Below are 25,453 nucleotides of genomic sequence, written 5' to 3'. Positions count from 1 at the left end.
CCCATGTACCTGTCTGTGGTGTCAAGGATCACTACCCTAATACATTCTGGCACGATGAGTCCAGCATATAATAAGCTTGCAGCCTTAGGTGGCTAAAGATGAGTATGAGATTGGAGAAGGGTTTGCCCACCCAGTTAGTGGAAATGTCCAGGCATCACCATTGGCTGCGACAGGCATGGAACCCAGTATGCGGGGAACACCAGTCAGTCAAAGTTGACCTGTGCGCTGTCAGAACTGAATGGCATCATGTAGCAGGCATCCCTGTGGCACCATGACAGTCAGTTAAACTGCCACCAATATCGGCATGGTGCATGTCTCTGATGGGCTAGTAACAACATACATCTATAAGCTTGCAGAAGAAAGTTCACAATGATCGAGAAAAAGTAAGAACTATGGCATCCCAGATGTGATGATCCTTTCGCCAAAGGAGATTGGAGCTGGGAGGTATGGAGGCAGGGCAGGCTATCACTGATGGGGAGATGAGTGTAGAGTCCCGAGACAGTGAGTGGTTTAATGGGTGGGCACAGCTGGAAATGCTGTGGTGAACACATGCTCCACTGGTTACATAGAGTTGCAGATGATAAGCTATGAGAAAGACATGTTGGAACATGCATTGCGCTTTCATCACTCCCTTGCAGGTCATGGACAAGAACAGCCGTCTGCAGATCCACCCTTCACCTCTGAGAGGATGAGGAGGAAACCTCAGAGAATGCAGCGTCACATCATTCACCCACACTCTCTACCACTGCAGGTATTCTCACGCCGGTGGGTATCCATTTGTGCATAGGTTTGGGGTGACAACTCGGTGTGAACATCACAGACCCATTCCAGCAGCTGACAGAGGCTGTGACAAGTGAGGACACTGACAGTCAGAGGACTGTAGGAGGATAGGGCGATGCTGAGCTTCCAGCTGATGACATGTCTCTGGAGTCATCAGAAAGGGCTAGAGACAAGGGTTCCAGTCTCCATAATATTTAAGGAGGAAATTGTGGCTCATCCAGAACTAAATATTGGACAAGCATTCTGACAATACAGAAGCTGTGGAGGGATTGAAAGAGTTGGTGGTCAGGTAGAGCTGGAGTCGAGGTGCAACCTGAAGTCATATTTTTAGATGATGCCGACAACGCTTGGAGAACGTCAGAGATGCTTTAGATGATGCTTGGAGAATGTCAGAGATAATGCTGTGTGGGCAGGAAGAGAAGCCATTGAAGGAGATTCTCTGATATGTTATAATATCAGTCTCACACAGATAGACAACAATAAGGCACACAGGCTTACTGCTGGCAATTTTTTAATATATAGCTGTGGCCTACTGATGTATACAGGCCATTGTCTGCACATATTGGACCTGCTATGCAGGGTGGGTGGGGAGGTGGGGTAAGCAGGGATGGTCTTTAGTTGCTGAGCAGGGGGTTGGGCTAACATACCCAATACCGGTGCATTATTTTTCTTTTGATAGTGCAAGAATATTCTTTGTACACAACACAATCAATAATGTTTACTTTTGGAAGTATAGCTATCCTTTTTGCAGCTTGCAGTACTCATTTCTTTGTAATGCTCGGCTTGTAACTAGGAAGTCTGTCCAGTATTCCTGACACAATCATTGGAATTCTGCAACTGCTTATTCGAAATCTAGCCACCCACTCACGGCAGTTCTGAGTGAGTCTAATCAACTGCCCGCTTTGTAAACCTAGTTTAAATAAAACACCTACTTTTTCACAGGCTCTTTTATTGCAGCAGAAATCGGACACCAAAGATCTGTCTGTTAGGCCATGCCCGCTAATAGAAAAGGGACAGGATCTTCCAGTCAGCAAGCGGAGGCGGGGCCCGCTCGCCAACGAGTAAAATGATGCGGGATGACATCGGGCGGGCAGGCGTCCCGATGTCACTGCGCATTATTTAGTTTGTTGGTTCGGCCACTTAAAGCCTTTAGAAAAGTAATGAAGGTAATTAATGAACCTGCCCATCCAACCTTAAGGTTGGCGGGCAGGCGAGGAGGCCAGGCGGCTTTTAGAAAAAGCATGAAACCTTATCCACATGGGGGATCTAAAAATGTAAGAATATTTCAAAATAAAAGATATGGACATTTCCCAACTCACGTGACAGCCTCACATGAGGGGACATGGCAGCAAAATTTTGTTCTCAGCTTTATTTAAAGTTTAACATCTGAGCTGATCTCCCTGAAGCAGCTCTTAGCCTCAGGGGGATCTGTGCACTCTTTTGTGGCTTAGGGAATCCCTCCCCGCTCGCACAGGGAGCACATAGCACTTCCTGGCAGACGTCACTCTGGGCGGGCCTTAATTGGCCCGCCCACGTAAAATGGCGGCGTGCCCCCATCAGGAACCCGGCCACACCCACTGCCCCATATCCCCCCCAATGCGGGGAAAATGTTGCCCAAGGATTCGCACTCAGTCCATGGCATCCATTGCTGCCTCAGTGCTCACGACCCAAAATCTGCCTTGCGAACCAATTGGGGGTCGTGACCCGCAGTTTGGGAAGCGCATTGTTAGATAATATAGTCACTCAACACATCATACAGTATTAAAACAAACAACAAATTTCCAATCATGTTATCCTTTATGTAGCTGTTGAAACACATGTGGTTATTATTTCATTGATTCCAAGAAAAGGTTTCTGTCTTCATAATGATAGATTTCTTTTGACAACCTGGAGCTAAACCTCCATAAACCACAATGATAAAGGTGAATGAAGAGAAACAGTGTTAACAATGATCCATAAAATCAGCAGCTCTGAGCAGACTTAATTTGGTTCTTGTCGGTGGAGTTGTATCCAGTTACAGCTGATACGCTTGAACCTTCACACCTCAGGATAAACTGCATTTGTAGCAATTCCACAGTTGTTATCCATGTCCTTAGCCATGTGGACATATCCTTCATTGCCCCAGTTTGCTCCCCAGCTGAAAGAATAAATAGAGATTTCTATTTCGGTCCTGGTGAGGCTTATCATTAGAAATCAAATTATACAAATAAGACTTGAAGGCAATACCTTGATGTACATTGAAGGCATAGAGAGTCATGAGACTTGGAGTGATAGAGTCTCGAGAATATGGAACATCAAAATGGGAATAGGCCATTTAGTTCCTTGAGCCTGTTCCACCTTCTTAGATCACAGCTGATTTGTACCACAACCCCATTTTATTTTATTCATTCATGTGATGTAGGCCAGCTTTTATTGCCCATCCTTCCCTAACTGTCCTTGTTCAGAGGGCATTTAAGAGTCAACCACATTGCTGTGAATCTGGAGTTGCATCAATGAACCAGATGGGTTTTTATGGCAATCAGCAATGATTTTGTGGTCATCAATAGACTTAATTCTAGCTTTTTGTTGGATTCAAATTTCACTATCTGCCATTGTGGAATTCAAACCCAGGCCCCCAGGGCTTTACCCTAGGCCTCTGGAATACCAGTCAAGTGGCAGGACCACTATGCCACCACCTCCCCCTCCTCCCATTCCTTATCCATTGATAGCTTTACAATAATCTGCCAATCTCAGTCTTGAAAGCTTCAATTTGTATCCATAGCATTTTGAGGGAAAGAGTTCCATTGATACCATCACTTCCCTTGGTGTGAAAAAGTATTTTCTCAATTTGCTCCTGAATGGCCTAGTCTTAATGTTAGGATTGTGCCCACTTTATCTGGATTTCCCCTTTCAGAGGAAATAGTTTCTCTGAATCTGCCCTATTGAATCACGTTATCAACTAAAGCACTTTGGTCAGATCACCTCCTCAATTGTCTAATCTCGAAGGAATACAAATCAAGTTTATGCAACCTGTCCTCATAATTTAACTCAGTCTTTAAATTTCAGTTAACCCAGTTACATTATGGGGACCCACCCCAGGTTAAATTCATGTGGGCTTTCATGAGTCTTGCAGTTTCTGCAGTAACCCTCAGTGCCTTGTGTGCCCACCAGTTGCACTAAAGCTTATGAGGTGCCTCAAACACACCACAGCAGATTGGGTGCTCGCTGATTGCGTTATTGGCCAGGATTCTGGGGAGATAGTAAAAAACATTATTAAAACAGAAGAACAGTCTCTTCCTGCTGCCAAAGTTGTCAGATTTTCACAGCCAATGCCAATCACACAGAGCACAAGATCAATGTGTTCTGCCTGTCATCTGACAAGTGACCTCTCTCTCACTGATCTCTACCTACTCTGGCCTGCATACTACCCACAATGATGCATAGCACACATTCTTTCACTACCTTAGTGGTATAGATCCCAAACATTCCTCTTCTATCTTTCCTCCAACTGCCTAAGTTAATTAAACTCAAGCTTATTCTAAGTTACTGCATTTTGATTTATCTCCTCTTCCTGGTGGTGTATGATACTGTAAGACTACGCTTCCCAATTAATTTTGGAAAGAATTTGCACTTATATAGCTCCTGGCATGACCTCAGACCCCACAAAGAGCAATAAGAAAATGACCAGATAATCTGTTTCAGTGATATTGGTTGAGGGGTAAATATTGATGTAAAATTATTTTAGTAATAATATTATTATTGTTAACAATAATAATAACAATATTATTGTTGCCATAATACCTTGGCAACAAATTTCAATGGGTGGGGGAAAAAATTAAACAATTGCCAGTGTGACACAGTGATGGATTTTACAGGGGGGACAGATTACCCGCACCCACCGCCACCACACCCCTCCCAACCTAAAAGTAGGTCATCACCTCACCAATGCAAAACCTGGCTGCCCCACAGCGATAGTACACTGGGGCAACCTGAATTAGTGCACAGTGAGACTTCCGCCTCTCAGGGACAGGAAGCTTTGCTCGAGAGAGCTGCTGGTGAATCTGATTGGCTCACAGCTCTGTAGTGCCAACAGTACCAAAAGACACTAGTGGCCACTGCTGGGACTACAGCCAGTCCCACAAAGAAAAGTGAAGAAGTCTCCTGGACTTCAAGTAATCTGATATGGGCGGCATGGCTGGGAGACCCAAGTGAGGGGGAAGGGGAGAGTGAGGGGTCAGGTTAGTAAGGTGAAGGAACAAAGTGGGGTGCCATCTTTGGGGGTGCCCCCAGTGGGCACAGGGGACCCCCGATAAGAGATTTCCCCGCTTTCCATCGACACAGCCCACACTGTCAAAGCAGCCGAGCTGACTGCCTTGCTTCTGCCTCCCCCTGCAGGCTGAAAAATTGCAGCAGAGGCAGAATGAGGCCATTAAATGGCAGTTAATTTTCCACTGAAGGGCCACAATGGGCGTAAGGGTGGACAAGCTGCCTGATGCCTTCGGCGCCCACCGTTCAGGGGTCAGGGAAAGGTGGTGGGCAGGCCGCCTGCTTTATTTTATGTTCTTCCCCACCTTCAAAGACACCTGCAGGGAGTGCCATTAAGTTCACCCCAAAACCATTTTTGACACCTGTTAATTGTAAACAAAATTCAACTCTGAGCCAGAATTAAGATGTGTTTAACAACTTGCTCTCATTCTGCTCTGTGACATACCTGTTTTTAACAATCCAAAATGGCTTCTGATTTTCAGTTCCATATCCAACCACCAAAATTCCATGATCCAGTTTGACAGTACTGCAGTGAGGCTCATAAAATATTCCTAACCAAAAATAAATGTTTATAACTGTTATTGTAGAATTGATAAATGTTACAGGGTTCCACAGTAGAGGTTGGAATTTTGTGATGGAAATATCTAAGATCCATGGTAAGGTACACAAGGGTAAAAATTCTGACCTGCAGGGATGGGATAGCACGATCCCTGTGGAGGGACAAGCTGGGATAGATTCTCAACATCCCAGGTTTCAGCCATTCCCATCTTCCTTAAGAAGTTGTGATCTTTGAGTAGAAGGGCGATGGACACAGTTGCTTCTTAAGCCCATCCCCTATTATGGTAAGATCCAGCTATGTAGTCATGCTTGATGGCATTCCTGCACAATTCCAGAATTTTTGTGCAGCTCAACACCTGATGGACAACTAAAGGTACAACTGAGAGCAGGGGTGGGGTCTAGGGAAGGCCCAATATCCCAATTTCTATTGAAGAGATACTTCAATGTTGAAACTTATTTTCTGCTATCTTTGTCTTCAGCCCAATTTGGACCTCAAGTGCCTTCTCTCGGAGAAGCACTCCAGTATCATTCTTCTCAGCTGGTCAGAGTCCCTGTGGTGCCATGCATGGGAGGTCCACCCAAAATATTGACAAGATCCTGATCCATGGATTTTGGTTAGGCCAGTGGCAGGATAATGCAGCAGATGGATGCTTGGTTTCACCCTAGAATAGTTCTAATTCATTGAATGTGTCAGTGGAATTTTTAGGCTTTAATATTGATAGATCACAAGATAAGACAGATTGTGGTGTTAAGATGTCTGGAGTTCTGTTATGCCAGGTTTTTGTCATATAATTTTAGCAAATGAAGAGTCTGCTAATTATTAAATAATTGTATTAAAATTAGGCTCCAATTATGTCATAGAAGCAGCCATGCAATTTGCCAGCATTTCTCCATCATCCACTTGCCCATATGTCCCCATTATGTATTGATAATGAACACCCATTTAAAGGCTCCCGATAGAAAAATTTGTAGTAACATTTTGAGAGTATTTGAGCCTTTTCTTCCGGTTATTCTGTTTCTTTCCCATTACCATTTTAGCTGCGCAGCAAGTTTTGTGCCAATTGCACAGACTGTTGTTTTTTGGTGTATCCAAAATACTAGGACAATGGATTTTCCAACCGGATTCCCAATTTTAAAATTGTCTTTTTTGAGTAGGAAGGCAGGCGAACAATGGAGGAATGCAGCCACCTACTGGGGCCTGTATTACTGGCATGAGAGCATGTACCCATCAATGACCAGATAGAACTAGAAACTGGATACAGTGGTTCTGAGTTAGCAGATTAACAAATGCAGAGCTGCACTCTCTGCTGTTTAGATATCTGAAGCTGCTATACACCATCGGGCTGTTACTGACACTGGTTCATAATGGTAGGCTGTACTCTCAAATTTTCCTTTGTCATTTCCTTCTAAGTATTCTCTTATGCTGCCTATTGGAGAATGCTGAAGATGGATTGGCACAGGCAACTGCCAAATTATTAAGATTGAGGAGCAACATTGGGTGGACCCTGGAACAGACTTTATCTGGCACATGAAGCATGTGTGTCTCCTGCTTCACGCTCAATAGCTGGCATCAACCAATTTAACTCTCCAGTAAAACTGGCTCCTTACCTGATTTGTATAACATGAAAGATCTGTGCTCTGCGTCTATGCCGGCAGATATCGGTCCAACTGTAGCCACAACTGCAGCTAAATCTGCTTCAGAACCTGTTGGAATCTGTTTGACACCTTTGCAAGTAGCGACAATGTCGTTTTGGTTGAATGTACAATTGCCATCCTGGAACAAAAAGGAAGTCAGAGAAAGCTCAGCACATACGGGATCCAAAGTTCACTGGGAATTTCCTGGCAGCTGTTGCCTTAACTTGTTGGAAGTGCAGCTTTCTGGAAAAACTCAAGGCAGTGGTGTGGGATCTTCTTTCCATTCATAACAAGTTGAATAAACAAAGCCAATCAACAATCTGACAAATGCCAAACAATGAAGTTACAGAGAAGAGTTACCTTTGCAGTGTATGGATAGGACTGCTCAGAAGCGATACCCTTTTCCTTTATAAATAGGAAACCGCCCAAGACAGATCCACCATTACATCCTGCGTTTCCTACTGCTCTGCTACAATCCATCAGGTACTGCTCACTCAGGGAAATGAGCTTTCCTGTTTTCCTAAATACTTGTCCTTCAAGTACTCCAGTTGTACTGAAAGCCCAGCACGAGCCACATTGCCCCTAACAAAGAAATAAAAGTCACAGTGACAGAAATGTTTTAGGCCATTTCCTATTTTTAGACAATTGAGGAATTCATGAGGAAGACCATTGTTCTGGACGAAGAGAAAAGGCAGGTGAGATAGGAGAGCAAAAGTAAAATAGATTTTTAACAGCCTGGAAACTTTAAGAGGAATTGAAAGCAGTAATATGTGTCATTGGGAGAATGAGTCGGTGCAGGAGATGATTCCATGAGAGACTTTCACCACATTGGGAATGCATGTGGGAGGAAGGGAGAGCAAGATGGCAATTTGGAGAGAAGAAAATTCAAAGAAGTAATGATCACATAATAGTGATTAAAAAAAGAGAAATAAGAAAAAGCAAATGTAAGGGCTTTTCTTTGAGTATCAGTGTTCTATAGAAAGTGTTTCCAATTGTGTGATATATAGCACACAAAAGAAATTGTTCCATAATTTCTGGCTTGATGTATTATGTCGTGTGTAATTAATTACATAATCATACAGATCTCAACTCAACACAGCAAACTCATCATTAATTGTTGCTTATATTGACTATCATAAAAAGCCAAGGGACGGAATCATCACAGAATTGCACCGTGTGGTAGCGGGCATGAAAAACGACGTTTTACCCGCCGACCACAATAGTGGGTTTTTGCATCGTATCGTCTGCTTCCCACCTCATAAGTTGTGCAGCCACAGGAAACACGCTGTCTCACTGGCGGGTGGCCTCTGAATCACCTGCCATGCTATTACCTCACCATTTCTTCACTCTGGGTGCCATATATAAACTGCAATCATGCACACAGTTCTTATTGCTTGCAGCCCAGGACTGCTCCAGTGAAGACATGGCCCTGAGAGACAAGAAGAGTTCAGTGACCCGTCACTGGAATGCCTTTCTGGAGGCCCGCCATGATGTCCTCTACCCCCGCTCTGGCTGCAGGAGGTCCAGCAATCTCACCACTCCAGCTTGGGAGGTGGTGGCTGTGGTGATCATGAGATGCTAAATTATTGAAATTAGGTTCCTGACGTGCAGCAGCAGGAAATGCGGCCCACTATTGATGGGCGGAGCTGACGATCACAAATTTATTTTGCGATGACATGAAACAAATTTTTGTGACCTCCCGATACTCCCGCCTGCTATGACATCCACTGCAAATGGGAGTGGACGATTCCCCATAGGGTGTCCTTCATTGTGTTTTTAATATTATCTGTCACCAACAAACATCTCACTTTAATGGCCAGCAGAGGCATTTCTCCTCATCTTTACCTGGTCCTTCACTGCAGTAACGTAACCTTTAGGACGCCAGTCAACAGTTGTGGGCAGCTCAACCTTCTCCTGAGCTGTAAACACTTTGCAAGTTGAGTTCTCAGCTTTTTTTATGTTGGATGCAGTCAAAAGCTGCCTGAACTCCTCAGTGGTCTAGAAAGTCAAGAAATTTGAAATTTAACTTTTTGCTAGGCTTGAAAGGTTCTATCATTATTTTACAATTTCACAGTGAATTTGTATAAATGAGCACTATTGATTATCTAAAGTTCATTAAATGGAATCTTGAGTGTAGGAAATTAGGATCTCTGAGAATCAGTCAACAAATGAATTTTATTAAGAGAGTACATCAGAGAGTTGCATTTCTGGAATGTCCTCACTTGTCCTCACTTTCTACTCCGCCAGCTTCTGTATTCAAAGCATCATCCACAGCCATTTCTGCCAACTCCACCATGATACCTCTTCCATGAACATCTACCTTGAAGTAGAGAGTTGTAATTGTGGCAATTTCAGACATCTGTGGCCTAGATTTTCTCACAGCATAGGTGTGGTCCAATTAATGGGATGTCTTAACATCAGAGAGAAAAATCACAGGAAGACCCCTTATGGTCCACATTAAATAAGTCCCCTGGGGAGCATTCATAGACAAGTTGGTAATCTTGACCAAACAAGTCTCATAAACATCTTACAAAGGGTAACAGAGTGTACATTAGCAGTTAATACAGTAGGTGGTGGAAACCTGGAACAAGATGATCACTGTTCAGAGATAGATGGAGTTGCAGTTGGATATGTCACAAATATTTATGTCACTACATGGAAGATAAATGTCTGTCACGTAGCTCTTGAAGAGACTTTGAGGCTTGGGATGGCAGGTTGCTGGAAGATGTGAGCAGAAGGCTCACTATGAGGACATAAACTCTTAGCCAGAAGGCTCAGCACCTTTCATGATTGGATTACAGATGCAAGCAACTGCTACTGAAACTTGGGCCTGGATTTTAATCTATAGGCAAGTTTTATGCAGGATGAGTTGAGGGTGGTAGGAATGGGGTCCAGTTGTGAGGGCAGAAAACCGATAAGAACAGGTTTCCCAAATGTGCTGTAGAGCATTGTCTTGCAAGGATCTTCAAATGGAGTTCCTTCCCACAAGCAACCTGATTGATAGACTGGGGACCTAACAGAAAGAAAACATCAAAGGGCTGAAGCCTACAAGAAGGGGTAGATATATTGGGAGAGTGAGAGAAATCTCAGGAGGTCTAGAACGTGGAGTGGGTCCATATCGAGAGGAGTGGAGTAGCTCCAAATCACAAAGAAGCTCCAGATCATGAGGGAGTGGTGTCCAGTTCATGATGGAAGTGGCCCAGATCATTGACAAGCCCCAAATACAGGGGTAAGCCAGGATCGTGGGGGAAGGGAATCTTGGTCACGATGATGGTGGTGGGGGTGGGGTGGGAGGGCAGTGGGTGGAGGTTCAATGGTGATCTGTGATCTGAGGCTCTCAAACAAGGAGGGGGCCCATGGTCATCCTGCAGGTCAGAATCATGGGGGAAGTTCCATGGTGACCTGGGGGGGGCGGGGTTGGGGGGGATGTCTCAATCACAGGGCAGATTGCATGATGGTCTATAAGGAAGCCCGTAACCAAATGACAAAACCATCTCCCAGGTTCATTGCCCAATACTCAACCTACATCCCTTAACTTTGGAAATGATAGCTTTGAATCAGGGTCAGTTTCTGGATAAGATTTTTGGCATGTTAGACTCTGACATGACCCCAACACACCTATTTTTGTGAGTTAAGATTCAGCCCTTTGTGTCTTCAATCTATGGAGCTACAAGCCGATGACCAACTGTTCATGCTGGGTTCAGGAGGATGGTGGCAATGCACTCACATGTTTTACAATGAATAGCACTGTTCGTTTTGCCAGGTGGGAGAAGTTCCTTGTATCCTGTCTACCTGCCTAGTAAAAGCTAAAACCCAAGCTTCTTCATATTAACATTCCCTTTCCTAATGGCCAACTAGTGACTATTCCTATTAAAGGGAGATAGGTAGGATATCTTTTGAGTTAATATAGTTCCATGTTAATTTGTCTGCTGATGGAAGATTGGTACAGTCAACCCTCCATGGGATACTCAGTAATCCAATGGGTGATTTCAAAGAGATACAGCTGTGTTTGAGAGTTTGGATTCTTCTCACTCAAACACAGATAACTGTGAAGAGTGGTCTTAACCAGACAAGCAGTGAGGAAGTCTCTGTTAATAAACTGTATGGTTTACAACAATTCCCCATCTCTCCCCACCACCCACCAACTCTCTGTTCTGTTTTTTGTCTCTTGTGCACCACTCCATTCCTTTGACTCACCATTGGGACAACACCATCAGCTGCTATGCCTCCACTGTCCGACACTCCCTCCCTAATTCCTCCCATCTTTCCACCTCCTGCTCCTTTCAGGGTCTCAATAAACCTCACTCTTCAACTAAGCTCCCCTCCTAATATCTCCTTCTGAGTCCTATTGTCAACTTTACTCTGATTATTCCATTGTAAAGCATCTTAGGATATTCTTCTATGTTAAAAACACTTTTTATGTGCAAGTTGTTGTTGCTTAGCTGCTTAAACTCCAGTAAGAGGCCCCTGTACTGAGGAGCTGTAAGACTTGCAACTTGCCAAACTGCTCCTAAACTCCCTGAACAGGTAGGTGGAGTGTATCCTTACAGAAAGCAAATGTAAGCTTCAAACAGGTATACAAGAATGTTAGTTGTGTAAACTTCTCAGTAGCTTGGCTGGGGACTCTTAAACATGGTATTGGGTTTCCATGTGTATCAGATGGCTAAATTACCAAAATATTTCTCACTCCATAGATACTGACTGACCTGCTGAGTATTTCCAGCATTTTCTGTTTTTATTTCAGATTGGCAGTGTTTTACTTTTGAGTCACAATTAGCAATAAACACTGTTGAACTTATAAGGTCTTTGTTTCATCGCCTCATTGGCAACCTACAAAGTACTATCATTCTTGATTCATTGAAAGCACAAGCAGAAGTTAGTATCTCTCACCTCCCTTTAGTACATACCAGATCTCCAAACTGGTTCATTCCCACAGTAAATGTGTGTTTCCCCATTGAATGCTCCAGGTTATGTTGTTCAATGTATCTCATATTCTCTTCCCAAGCCATTCTTTTACAATTCCTCTCATGCTAAAAGCAATAATACATCTAAGTTAAACTTTAACTCCTTTTACTATTGAAAATATGGGTATTATTTAACACTTCAGTTGCACAATCAAATAAGAAGGAAACAGATTTTATATTCCATATTAACATTCCTATTCCTCCATTCCTGTCATAGCTCTGATCTTTTGCATTGAAATGGACAACTTTGCTCACTAACAACAGACCTGATGGGTGGTGACTCTCCTCAAGGGCAGGATCACTGCTGGAAGTGGGTCAAAGTCGGGAACTTCATTTCCTGTGTCCCTGACCAGTTCCTTTTAGTGGAATTTCCACTCTGATAATCTATCATCGAATTGGAGGAAAACATTGTTGTTGAAGTGTTGTCCTTGTAACAGCGTAAAGAACTGCCCACCAGCATCTTTAAAAGAAGTGGCACTCTTAAATGTAGATACCTGATAGAATCTCTAATTTCTTCTCTTTGTGGATCTTCTCTCCTGATTGTTGGAATAGACCAGGTTAACTGTGGTAAAGCATTGCTGACCATCTTGGGCAACATGTCTGGAAGATAGCATAGCCCTTTAGATTGGCCTCTCCTATTACTGCCACCTGGTTTCCATCAAGCAGCCCTGAACATCTACTCACTAAATTTAACAACTTGGCTGATTGGATAAAAACCATTATTCAAATTTGCTAATGACATATAAATAGTTGATATCACAACAACTGTAGATGAAGACATAAAATTATAAAGAGATATTGGGAGATTAAGAAAATGAGCAAAACTGTGGCAAATGGATTTCAATGTAGACAAATGTGAGGTCATTCACTTTGGATAGGATAGAACAGGGCAACTTCTAAATGGTGGAAAGCTAGGAACACCTATAAGTTCCCCTGTAAGTCACACACCATCCTGATGTGGAACTATATCATGTTCCTTCACTGTCACTGGGTCAAATTCCTGGAACTCCGCCCCTAACAACACTGTGGGTGTACCTACACCACACTGACTGCAGTGGTTCAAGAAGGCAGCTCACCACAACCTTCTCAAGGTCAACTAGGGATGGGCAATAAATGTTGGCCTAGTCAGCGACATCCACATCCCAAGAAAGAATTTTTAAAAGGGCCATGGAGTTGGGTTGCAGATAATGATCTAATTGAATGGTGGAACAGGCTCGAGAGGCTAAGTGGCCTCCTCCTGTTTTATGCCCCAATGCTTTATTCATGCGCTATTGCTGTGAGGCAGAGACTGAGGAGACACAGGCAGTGCACTAAGCCCCAATTTCACGCTCATTATTTCCTTGAACAGGTTTGATTGAAATCTGCAACTCTCCGTGGAGAAAACTGCAAAAGATAATTATGTATCTTGGCACACTAACTTACTGGGGCAATTATATTAAAAGCTGCTTTAATTCCTCAGCAGATTTGGAGTCTCATAATCTCTTAACTTGTTGGCATCAGATCATGTCAACATATTAAGGTTATTTAAAGTTTTTGAATTGCTCTCCTGTAAGATTCCTCAACAAAATCAAATATTACCTAAAGGCTTGCAGGATATAATCTATCAGACTCAGAAAGATTGTGCAGACTAAACATTCATTGTAAGAATTATACAGTTAATCTTTAATTGGGAGAAATAACAGAAAAAAAACCTGATAAGAAATGATTAACATTTGTTAACACTAGACTCAACTACTCGAATGCTATCCTGGCGAGCCTCCTACTTTACAGCCTCGGTGAGTTTGAGCTCAAGCAAAACTCTGTATCTGAGTCCTAACTCCCACCTAATTCCGTGCACCTATCACCCCCTGTTCTTGCTGACTTACATTGTCCAGCAAGGCCTCGATTCTAAAATTTTCACCTTTGATTTTATATACATCTATGGACTCAATCTTCCCTCCATCTGTAACCTCTACAAACCTCCACGATCTCAGGTTCCTACATCTCAGAATTCTTGCCCATCCCTGATTTGCTCTGGAATTCCTTCCCTTTCCTCATTTAAAATGCTCTTTAAAACCAACCTTTTTGACCAAGCTTTTGGTTAGCTGTCCTAATATCTCTTTATGTGCCTTGATATCAAATATTCTTGCATAATGCTCCTGTGAGGTGCCTTGGGGTGTTTAACTATGTTATAGGCGCTATATTAATGTCAGCTGTTTTGAGTCAAATTTGAATTGTACAAAATCGCTACAACCTTTACCAACTCAATTTTTTGTAGGATAATCAACATTTGTTGTTATAACCTCTTTGTACTGCTTATTATGAAATGATTTCCAGCTTTTCCAGCCTTCATCCAATGTTGGGTCAAATGGGGAGCCAGAGGCTGAAGGCAGAATGCAGATCACCACACAGCCGAAAAACAGAGTGAACTTCATGATAGACAGTCTGATGGAACAAAACCAATGGCATTAATCAGCTATGGTAAATAACATTCAATATTACACTGGGCATAATTGTCTTTAAAGTTAGTCTGAATAGAGCTAGGGTACAGTAGTGTACTGATGATAGTACTGGGCTAGCAATCCAGAGATTATGATCAATAACCTAAAGAATGTGAACTGGAATGTTATCATAGACATTTGGGAATTGTAATTCAGTTTATTTAAAAGTCTATAAATGAAAAGCTGGTTTCAGTCAAAGTGTCAATGCGGCTGTTGAATAGCCATAAAAACGCAAATGGTTCACTAACGTCATTCAGGGATGGAAACCTTGCTCAGTCTGGCCTATATGTGTCTCCAGTCCCACATCCTCCAGCAAACCTGTATCAAATTTTCCACCAGTGGGACAAATCACACACTTCCACCTTCTCAGGGCAACTGGGTTGGGCAATAAAATCAGCCTTGTCAGCAATGTTTAGATCCTGAAAATGAATGCAGGTCACATTTTCATGCTTCTTAACTTTTACAAAAGTGTAGACTTACATAAACAAGTTTGGAAGAAGGTAGTAACTGACTTCTCTTCCATTTTAAATGCTAGTCTGATTCTTCCAAACATCATTAAATGTGTTAGCAGGAATTAGCAGTGAAAAAAACTACTTGTTAAGGACTATCAAGGATATAATACAAGTCAACTAAAAGAAACTTATGTAGAGTTGTGCAGAGGGAGAGGTAAGGATGAAGAATAAGAGCAAATTCTGAACTCAAACTCAAAGTAGTGTTTATCTGCTCAATGAAGGATAAGATAGGATAAGATAAGATTATATAACAAGGTCAGGAACAACATAAGTGCAGCAGCAATTGTCAGACATCTTAATGCAGCAACAACAAGGGCAAGTTTAATTTGGATACACAGAGGCAATAGGAGACTTAAAGAACAAACTACCTCAGGCAGTGACTTAAAGAACAAAAACAAAAAAATTGCTGGAAAAACTCAGCAGGTCTGACAGCATCTGTGGAGACGAAGCCAGAGTTAATGTTTCGAGTCCGTATGACTCTTCATCAGAACTTAAAGAACAAACTACCTCAGGCAGTGGACCAACTGAATCTGAAGCAGTTACCTGGGCGTGAAGAGGAGCCACACTGGATGGGGCTAAGGAGGAAGGTTATGTGGGAGCTGCCTGGTTAACCTTGTACTGCATGTACTACACAACCATTACAATGAGAGTCACTACAGCTTCTAACTTTAATGCCTCAGGAACCTCTTCAGTCACCACAGGAGACATTATTGGAGTCACCAATGATCAGCAAAAGAGTTTATTATTGATGACCATGCTCACTAATATCAGGTACTTGGCCCCCTCTTTAGCTTATACGGACTGAGCACAAGAAGTTATACCTAGTGAGAGTCCAAATCCTGGACAACGAGGTTCTTTTCTCCAGTTTAGATGTTGTTGCAAACTTTAGCGATAGATCTCACCTCCCTTGTACTTTGCTTATATTATTGAGTCTGCCTATATTAAAAAACTTGGATTATTAGAAGATAAAACATTCTCTCCCTGGAATATTATAATAGCTTGAAAAGATATCAATATAGAATCCTTGACATTTAGTATCATCACAACATTAATTTAAACATAAAATCCTTGTCTCAAAACATGCATATTATAATAATTAAAAGATAAATTGCATTAGCAAGCATACCTTCCAGTGTTCTGCCTGTCTATAGATGACATCGCCATGGAGTGAGTGTATGTGAGAAGATTTATTTTATAATCTTTCAGCGTCCTTCCCATCCCAAGGTGCTGCTCCAGCAATGCCTGATTGACAAGTGAAGCAGTCACTATCCTGACAGTAAGGGCAAATATAATCTGTTGGGTAAGAATATATTTGTCAGGTAACACTTGATAAGCTATAGCTTTTCCTTCCAAGCTTACAATAATCTTTAACAAAGCACCATTTAATCCCACCTGTTTATTGAGTTTTTTAGGGTCAAGAGTTAACTGTATTCTGCATTCCTTCTCTCCTGAAGGTGTAGGCTGAGAGCACAATTCCATAGAAGCCAGGGCTTTGCTTCCTCTCTGTACTTTATTAGACATTGATAGTCATTGTTACAATCCCTGTAGAGACTGATAACTGTTAAGATGAGTTATGAATTTCACAGCGACCAACTCAAAGGATCAGACAATGAAAATTCACGTTTTAAGACTTTTACTGTAACAAAAAAAAAAGAAAATTAACATCAACAATACATTACTTCGGCAATTGTTACACCAAAATACAGAAAAAGTATTCTCTAGCAACTTCTTGATACAACCGAGAACCCCACACTGCGTTTGTACATTATACTGCACTCTCCGTAGGTATGTAGCCTTGAATTTAAAGTCCAACTCCTCCCAGCTCTAACAGGATCCCTTCCCCCAGCTGCACCAAGGTGAATGTTCCATTGTCCTTTCAAACAAAGTCACCTTCTCACAACCCTCTTGAGCATAATCGAATGGACTTCCCATTGTAAGGTACCCCTTGGTGTTTCCCTGATCTTTCGTTTTTGACAATCTTTGTTTCCTCAACAGGGGTTCTGTCCTTACCAATCCTCTGCTTGGAGGTTAACCCAAGAGTAGTACTTTTCTTCTGCCTGGCCTAGCAGCACCTGTTGTGGGTCTTCTTTTCTCCAACTCTCACTTTGACTGCCTCTGGGAATCAGTGGCCAGAATTTCACAGAGCTTGAGCAGGCACATGCCCGACCCAAGCTTGCATGACATTACACGAGAAGACACCAGCTGCACGGGACGTGTCATGGCACCCCTGCATGATATTTCGGTCAGCCAGCACCAATGGGGGGCAAGAGCAGATTTCACATTCGCTTCCAGTTCCGCTGATCAGGTTTCCACACCAAGAGTAAAATTCAGGTTTGTGAGCCTACCAGCAACAAGAATAGCTGCCTTCAACTTAACATCCAGGTGTTAAGGCTTACACCTCTCTTTCAAAAGGGTTTGACCTGAGCCCCCTGACCCCCTGGCAACCCAGTCACATGGGCCTGTTGCCGGGCAGAGTTCAGGAAAACTTAACTCCATTCCCTATTCCAGGGCATCCTGTTTTACCTTACGTTAAAAGAGACAGTTTAAAACATAACCATCTTATAAAACATCTTATTATCTAGCGATCATAACATCATTGCCTGACACTTTGGTGGGATCAGCAAGCATTGGGTTTTCACCTGCTGACTCACACTTCCCAAGTGAACAAGAGCAAATAGCGGTGGCAGGGACAGCAAGTTGAGAGTGTGCGTTGGAGGGTGCAGCACTCTCCAAGCTCTGCTCAGCTGGAGGTTGTACTCCAGAGCCATCAATGGAGCAGATAATAATTGAGTAACAGCAGAGACTGTAATTCATACTGACAGACATTCCAAGCACATTGTCCACAACTGCAGAGAAAATAGAGTAGCCTGTCTCAAACACGAGTGTGGGGGCACCATAATGATGCCTTCTTGTATTGATGGACTGGCTAACTACACAGAGCATTAAAGGTAACAATCACACAAGCCCATGCAGGCCTTGGATAAGGGAGTTCAGGCTCCGGATGGCATCTTAAATAGGATAACAATACGATAACCCTGACCTTGCGACACCCCACTGATCTGCTGCAAAGTGCCCTCCAGCAGAGTAGTAGTCATGAGAGCGACGATAGTGAAAGGAACCATGGAAGCTGCAACTCCACTCAAAACACTTCCACTTCTCATCCATTTCTCTCCTCCATTCAGTGCCCACATGCTGCTTCATGTCCCAACAGCCAAGGCTGCTCCTGTGCAGGGGGGTAGCAGTCTTCAGCAAGACCGTCAAGAGCTCCAAAAGCCAGAGGACTTTCTATTTATCCCTTCTTGGGGTGTGGGCATTGCTAGCGAGGCCAGTATTTGTTGCCTGTGAGAAGATGGCCATGAACAGTCAGAGCTGGGATCTGAGCAGGTCACCTCTACCTCTGCTCAAGCCACAGATGCTGTAGCAGGTGGGACTGAGAGGAAAAGGGAAAATGAAAGATTTGTTGTCAGAAAGGAGTATGCACATGGTTATCCTGGACATTTTTATGTTGTTAAATTTCTGATCTTTATTTGAAATTTGTTAAGTCAGGAGAGATGCTGGATAATTTCCCCCCTTCTCTCACTTCTCGGCTGACCACAAGGAGATGCATTTTTGAAAATGAGTGTTTTAACAATTTTGAGCGCATTTAAATTCTCCTCATCTCTGTCTTAAATGAGTGACCCATTATTTTAAAATGGCAACCCTCAGTTCTAGATTCTCCCACAAGAGGGAACAACTTCTCCACATCCACCTTGCCAAGACCCCTCAGGATCTTATTTGTTTCAATCAAGTCACCTCTTAATCTTCTAAACTCCAGTGGGTACAAGCCTAGTCTGTTCAGCCTTTCCTCATAAGACAACCCACCCACTCCAGGTATTGGTCTAGTAAACCTTCTCTGAAATGCTTCCAATGCAGTTACATCCTTCCTTAAATAAGGGCACTGATACTGTACACAGTTCTCCAGATGCCCTGTATAACTGAAGCATAACCTCCCTACTTTTGTATTCAATTCTCCAAGCAATAAAAATAACGCTCTATTAGCTTTGCTAAGTACTTGTTGTATCACCATGTTAACCTTTTGTGATTTATGCACTAGGACACCCAGATCCCTCTGCATTTCAGAACTCTGCAATCTTTCACCATTTAGATAATATGTTTCATTTTCCAAAATGTTGCAGCTGCTGTTTTCAATTTTTTTTCCCAAATAGCTTTAGCATGATGCAACCATCACAAGCTCATAAATTGCAGTGTACGATGGAGGATTACATCCATGTTTAGTCTGAGGTAATAGAGCCAGCATGCCAGCGCACCAAGGTCAACACTGGTAGAATGGCGGCCACCATTGAGAGCTTGGTCCAGGACATAGGTCCTGCACTGCACCAGAAGCTGCACTCCATCGCTGTATGCACTGGTGGCATCCATCATTAGTCATGCAAAAGGGGGCCAGGGCAACTCGATCTCACTCCAGCTGCCCCTTCTTCTCAAGGAGTCAGCCAGGGACCCTCGGGAACCGATAGGGAGGAGGACCAGCAGCTGGACACCCCGGAGCCATCCACCCAGGTGACTCCAGGAGTGTCCAGCCAATCCCAATCCATCTGCCTGTGACCCCGTCACCTCCAGCTCCACAGGCCAAGGAAGGTGCACCTGCCCCACAGCAGGATTCCCAAAGCAGGCCATCAAAGTCTCAACCCTCCAGAGGACACCCGCCAAAGTCGTCATAGACAAAAGTATAGCAGTCAGCAGGCTGCCTCCACCTCCACTGTTGGGGATACAGCAAGGCCTAGTGATAGGGTTAGGAAGATCAAGAAATATTAGGAGCACAATGGTGGCATGGGTGTTCACCATAGATATATATAGACTTTGCACCAATGTTATTAAAACTATACCCATTCCACATCTCCTCTTGTGTATGCCCCCTCTGTGCGCTGAGTTGTGTTGTGCTCAATCAGATATCACACCATGTTCCCTCCCCCGACTTATCGCAGATTTCGCATCATGTGCCTCTGGTCAATGTCGTGTGCAGTCATCTCATCACCGTGTGTGCCCCTTCTAATTTCATTACCGACATCAGTAATGCCTGACCCTCAATGTAAAGTGTGCATGTGCAAGGCATCTCATCACCATGCATTGCAGGTTCAAGTGATGTTCATTCTTGGCAGTGTAAGTTGGAGGCTTATGTAATCCCCGACTCGTCTGCATTGTGGAAAGGTGAAGATGTGGTGTAGAAGGAGAGATGTAGATGCGAATGGAGAAGGGTAATCTTTCCTTGAGCTCCATGCTCTCTGTCATCTGTGAGGGTTTGCAATCTGTAAGCCCATAATCTGAGATCTTGTGTGCTCCTGCCAGCTTTAGACATTGTTAGTTCTCCAAAAGTACATCTGCGAAGCTGACCAATAAGCGTTCACACCTTCCCATCGCAATGTGCCAGTGCTGTGTCCCTCATGGGCACAATTTTGTCCTGGTGCTCAAAGCTATGGCTTTAACTGTTTTCAACCTTGGAATTATCTACATAGCACCCAAGGCTATTGTCAAAAAGAAGAGATGCAGTGCTGGCCCATGTGCTCTTTATTATCAACGAAGCGGAACTTGAGGGCTCTATGGTGTGTCTGCATTTTCGGGGTTGCAAGGGTCAGGACTGACCATTATGGGAAACTGATGGTGTGAAAAAGGAGACCATCCCAGTTGCTAAGGCAGCTTACAAGAGGCAGGAGTTGCACTGCAGTCCTCAGTGGACTCATGGCAGTATACCTTCAGTCTGACAAAGCGCCTCAAGAAAATCCATCTCCAGCAATGGAAAAACACCTTATGGTGATATTGCTAGGTGAGACTTGGGCCCAAGGCAGGTGAAGACATTCAACACGTGTTAGCGCAACTCTCAGTGTCATAGTATGCTCCCCCACCCAGCCCCATTTCAGTAGACCTACTTTATGAAATGGATTTAGCCAGGTGCTTGGATGTCCTGCATTTGTTCAAGGCAATAGGTTACTCATTCAAGAGATTCTATGACTACATCCTTTGAAATATACACGTGGGCACATGTTCTGTGAGGGGATGAAATTCTTTTAGGGGGGCCTGAGAGTTCCCATCTCTGAACCTGACAGCCGCAAGGTGGGTTTTCCACCAGGCTTGTCCTGTTTGTCCAGGTGCCCACATGTTTTTTGAGTCATTGTCACACTGGGGAATTACCATGATTCGTACAATGGGTTATTGCAGGGAGATCGATAATTGGAACACATTGATCTCACATGAATGCACTATTATATTGAATGTTACAGGTTGCCTTTATAGTTATTGAGATGCTCCTAACATGTCTCAGCTGTACATTCCTCCTCATGTGGCAGTACAGGTTCCAGATGAGTGCACCTTTAATAGGCCCCCCTGTGCTGTGATCCACTCCAGAAACCGTGGCAGCCCTCCCCGTTTCACTTTCTGCTGTGCCATTGTTTGCGGTTCCAAGACGGTCCTCAGGTTTTATTTCTAGACCAGCTTTGAGCATCCCTGCGTGACCAACGAGGGGCATAACATTCAGGTTTCCCTCCCTCCTATTACTCTCAGTCCTCCCCTTGTTGTGTCTGATCCCATTGTAATTGTGGTTGGTATCCGTGTGTTACCTGCTAAGTCATTTGAGGTGGATTTTCCTATGGCCCTTGTAGACCTTACCACTCCCCATCTAGAGGCCTACTGTACCATCACATATAGGGACACCCCTCACCATGAAACTATCAAGTGCCTCCTACGCTACCAGTTCCCCATCTACAGGCTGCAGATGCCTCCCATGACTGTAACTGTACCATTACTGGCCAGGTACTATGCTAGAAACCCCCCAGACCACTGTGCACGAGGCGATGCTCACGGCCTGTGCACGCTATGGAGGCACAACTGACAGCGGACTGACATGCCATTCCTCTCCCTGGACTGGGACAAGGACTGTCTTTGGAAACTCAGCAACGTAAGCTGAAGCACTTCTTCACTCCACAATCCATCCACTCTGGCCCCAACTTGCTTATGTCCTTCTATAAGAAACTGTCTCCCAATTGTGGCTCAGAGGATGTTTCCCCACACCCCCAACTGGTGAAACTTTCCCCAGTATCCCTGACCCACCCATGCCAATGGAGCCCTTGCCCTCAAGCCTCTTCCCTCTTCCCTTGTCTTCCCAACCCAACCCCCCCAGCCCCCACCAAGTTAAGCCTTTGCCCTGCAGTGCATTACAACCCACCCTCACCTTACCGCAGGTCTGGTATATCGAGCTTTGCCTCACAAACCCACCTGAAAGCAATGTGGTGCTGCCTGCAAAGCCTGGCACAGAGTCCAAGGTGCTGCTAGCACTGAGCAATGCAGGGTAGGTGAACAGACCTCCAATTCATGGGTTAAGTGCAGGTTGCCAGGTGCGCATCGCTTATATGTGCTTGTGAATCACGCCGGTCTAATAAACGCCGGTGTGGTCTTTTGATCCAGCATGGGAGTGTGGTTCTGGTGAGCTGCCTCGATAACGAGCATTCATGATATTCTAATGTCTTGAAATGGTGCTTCTGACATGTCAGAGCGGGAAATGCGTGCCGTCATTGAAATCTGGAGTGCACAATCTGTTTTTATGCCAACGGGGAATTGATATTTTCACTCCCGCAATATTTTCCCATCCCGGCTGCTATTACGCACGCTACTGACGGGACAGAAATATCCCATCCAGGGCCTGAATTTTACGCTCCCCAGACTTCGGCTCCTGGGACTGCTTGTAGTCCTGGCCCTGTCCACTGCAGCTTCTGGCGCTGCAAAGATTAGAGAGCTGCTGCCAGTCAGATTGGCCAGCAAATCTTTAAGGCGAGACTTCCTCCCAAGTGAGGAGCAATTAACACACTTTGGAGCGTGAAATGACTGTGGGGCAGGCAGGGTATGTGTTCCCCACCAACTCTTCAGGCTCTTTAAAACCCTGCCAACCTAAAATCCTGGCCTTGGGTACATTACTCTTGGTTCCCTCATCTAAGACATTGATATAAATTGTAAATGGCTGAGCTCGAATCATTGATATTTGTGGCACTCCACGCTGCTATCACAAAAATGACCCTATTCTCTGTTCCTGTCCGTTAGCCAATCCTCAATCCATGCTAATACATTACTTCCATTCCATGAGCACTCATCTTTTGTAACAACCTCTTATGTGACAGCTTAACGAAAACTTCCTAAAATTCTAAATATACTTCACCCACTGGTTCCCTCGAATCTACACTGCTAGTTACACCCTCAAAAAACTCTATCGGTTTGGCCAAACATGATTCCCCTTTCATAAAACCATGCTGACTCTGCTTAATGAAATTGTGATTTTCCAAGTACCATGTTACCACATCACTAAGAACAGATTCTATCATTTTCCCTTTCATTGATATCAAGCTAACTGGTCTGTAGACCTCTGTTTTCTCTCTCCCTCCTTTCTTGAACATAAAAGTTACATTTGCCACCTTCTAATCCTTTGAGACTATTCTAGAATCTTAAGGTTTGTAATCAGTGCATCCACTATCTATGCAGCCACCCTATCTTAAAATCCTAGGGTGTAGGCTATTCAGCTCAGGGAATTGCTTTTAATTTCTTGACGATGTTTTCTTTACTAATACTAATTACGTTAAGTTCCTCACTCTCATTCGATTGCCTCCCCACAATTTCCAATATATTCTTTGTGTATTCAACTTGTTTAACATCTCTGCCAATGTCTTAGTGTCCATAATAATTTCTCCTGTCCATGCCTCTAAGGGATCCACATTTACTTTTCTTAATCTCTTCTTTTATAACTACTTATAAAAGTCTTACATTCTTGTTTTTATATTTCTTGCTAGTTTATTCGTATTCTATTTTCCCCCTCTATCAATTTCTTGACCATCCTTTTTATATTTTTAACTCTTCCTAATCCTCAGGCTTGCTACTCTTTTTGGCAACACTGCAAGCTTCTTCTTTCAATCTAATACTAGCCTTAACTTCTCCAGTTAGCTATGGCTACACAATTTTTTCCAGTGGCGTTATTATTCCTCAAAGGAATGCATATCTGTTGAGAATTCTAAATTATTTCTATAAATGTATGGCTTTGCCTATCTACAATTATAATTTTTAATCTAATTTCTCCAACCTATCTCCCAACTCATCCTCTCATATCTGTGTAATTGGTTTTGTTTAAATTAAAAGCTTCATTTTGGATTTAACCACTTCACTTCCAAGCTTATTCTGAAATCCTATCATATTATGATCATTTTCCCCAGAGGATCCTTTCCTATAAGATTACTAATCAGCCATGTCTTTTTGCACTATACTAGATCCAATTAGTCTATTCCCTAGTTTGTTCCTTCGTACATTTTTGTGTTAACTCATTCTCCAAGCTACATTTGTCTATTGGTTTGCCCGCTCTATATGAAGATTAAAATCCTCCAGGGTTATTGTACTATTCCTTGTCACAAGCTCCCCCAATTTGCTTCTTTGTACTCTGTCCACCACTAGGATTATTGTTAGGGGGCCTATCAACTAATCCCATGCATTTTCTACCCCCTTTTTATTCCTTAGCTCCATCTATACTGATTCTGCATCCTGATTTTCTGCGCTAAGATCCTTTCCACCTACTGCCTTTATCTCATCTTTTATTATCAAGGTTGTCCTACCTCCTTTTCCATTTTGCCTATCTTTTCTAAAAGTGCCCTGGAATATTAAATTCCAAACCTTGGTCACCCCTGCAGCCATGTCTGAGTAAAGTCACGAGCTGAAACCCATTTATCTCTATTTGTGGCATGAATTCATCTATTTTGTTCAAAATGCTTCATTGCATTCCTACTTAGTGCTTTTAAATTTTATCCTTTTACTATTTTTCACTGATGTAGTCTTTATTGCTAATGTCCTATTACCATTATTGAACTCTGTCTCTTCCTGGCACAAACTGCTTGAAGTTACCCAAATCGCTATTCTACTCTACTGTCTTGACTTTTCTATTCAGAGTTATAAATTAATCTTTATCTGAACCCTTCCTTTTAAGTTTGGTTCTGTCTCCAGGCAGCCTTCAAGTAGAGGGCCTACTTTGGGCCTTGCAGCTGATGGCGTTTCAGGTTCAAATGTAACATCAGTTATCAAAACTGGCACCTTCACCTTACCAGAGACTCCAGGAAGGTAAGATTAATCTCCCGGACAGTGCTTCCAGCAACCTGGGAGATAAATCATTTGGACTATTTTTTTTTTAAATCGTTAGTTGTAAAAATATTGGAGATGGGGGAAAAGGTTATTTGACCAGGATGGAGAGTCTGAAAGCAAGTCATGT

General features: G+C 43.3%; 1 protein-coding gene across 1 annotated transcript; it reads right to left on the bottom strand.

The window, feature by feature from the left end:
- Window positions 1–2,817: 2,817 nt before the first annotated feature.
- On the bottom strand, window positions 2,818–12,242 carry LOC121287162 (procathepsin L-like). Its single transcript, XM_041204761.1, has 6 exons — window positions 12,126–12,242; window positions 9,064–9,216; window positions 7,579–7,800; window positions 7,192–7,357; window positions 5,471–5,576; window positions 2,818–2,917 (listed from the first exon to the last, which is right to left on the bottom strand). The coding sequence occupies exons 1-6, from the start codon at window positions 12,225–12,227 to the stop codon at window positions 2,818–2,820; spliced, it is 849 nt and encodes a 282-aa protein (XP_041060695.1). The 5' UTR covers window positions 12,228–12,242.
- Window positions 12,243–25,453: the final 13,211 nt, after the last annotated feature.

This window comes from Carcharodon carcharias, chromosome 14 (assembly GCF_017639515.1).
Source record: "Carcharodon carcharias isolate sCarCar2 chromosome 14, sCarCar2.pri, whole genome shotgun sequence".
Classification (NCBI taxonomy): Eukaryota; Metazoa; Chordata; class Chondrichthyes; order Lamniformes; family Lamnidae; genus Carcharodon; species Carcharodon carcharias.
This window is presented reverse-complemented; position numbering and strand designations above follow the sequence as displayed.

Bases quoted from the DNA above. Each gene is read 5' to 3' on its own strand.
- LOC121287162 (XM_041204761.1), bottom strand. From the start codon at position 12,227: ATGGCTTGGGAAGAGAATATGAGATACATTGAACAACATAACCTGGAG. The intron at 9,217-12,125 runs GTATGTACTAAA...TTGACTTTCTAG, and splicing joins TGAACCAGTTTGGAGATCTG to ACCACTGAGGAGTTCAGGCA. The intron at 7,358-7,578 runs GTAACTCTTCTC...TTTTTGTTCCAG, and splicing joins CCTATCCATACACTGCAAAG to GATGGCAATTGTACATTCAA.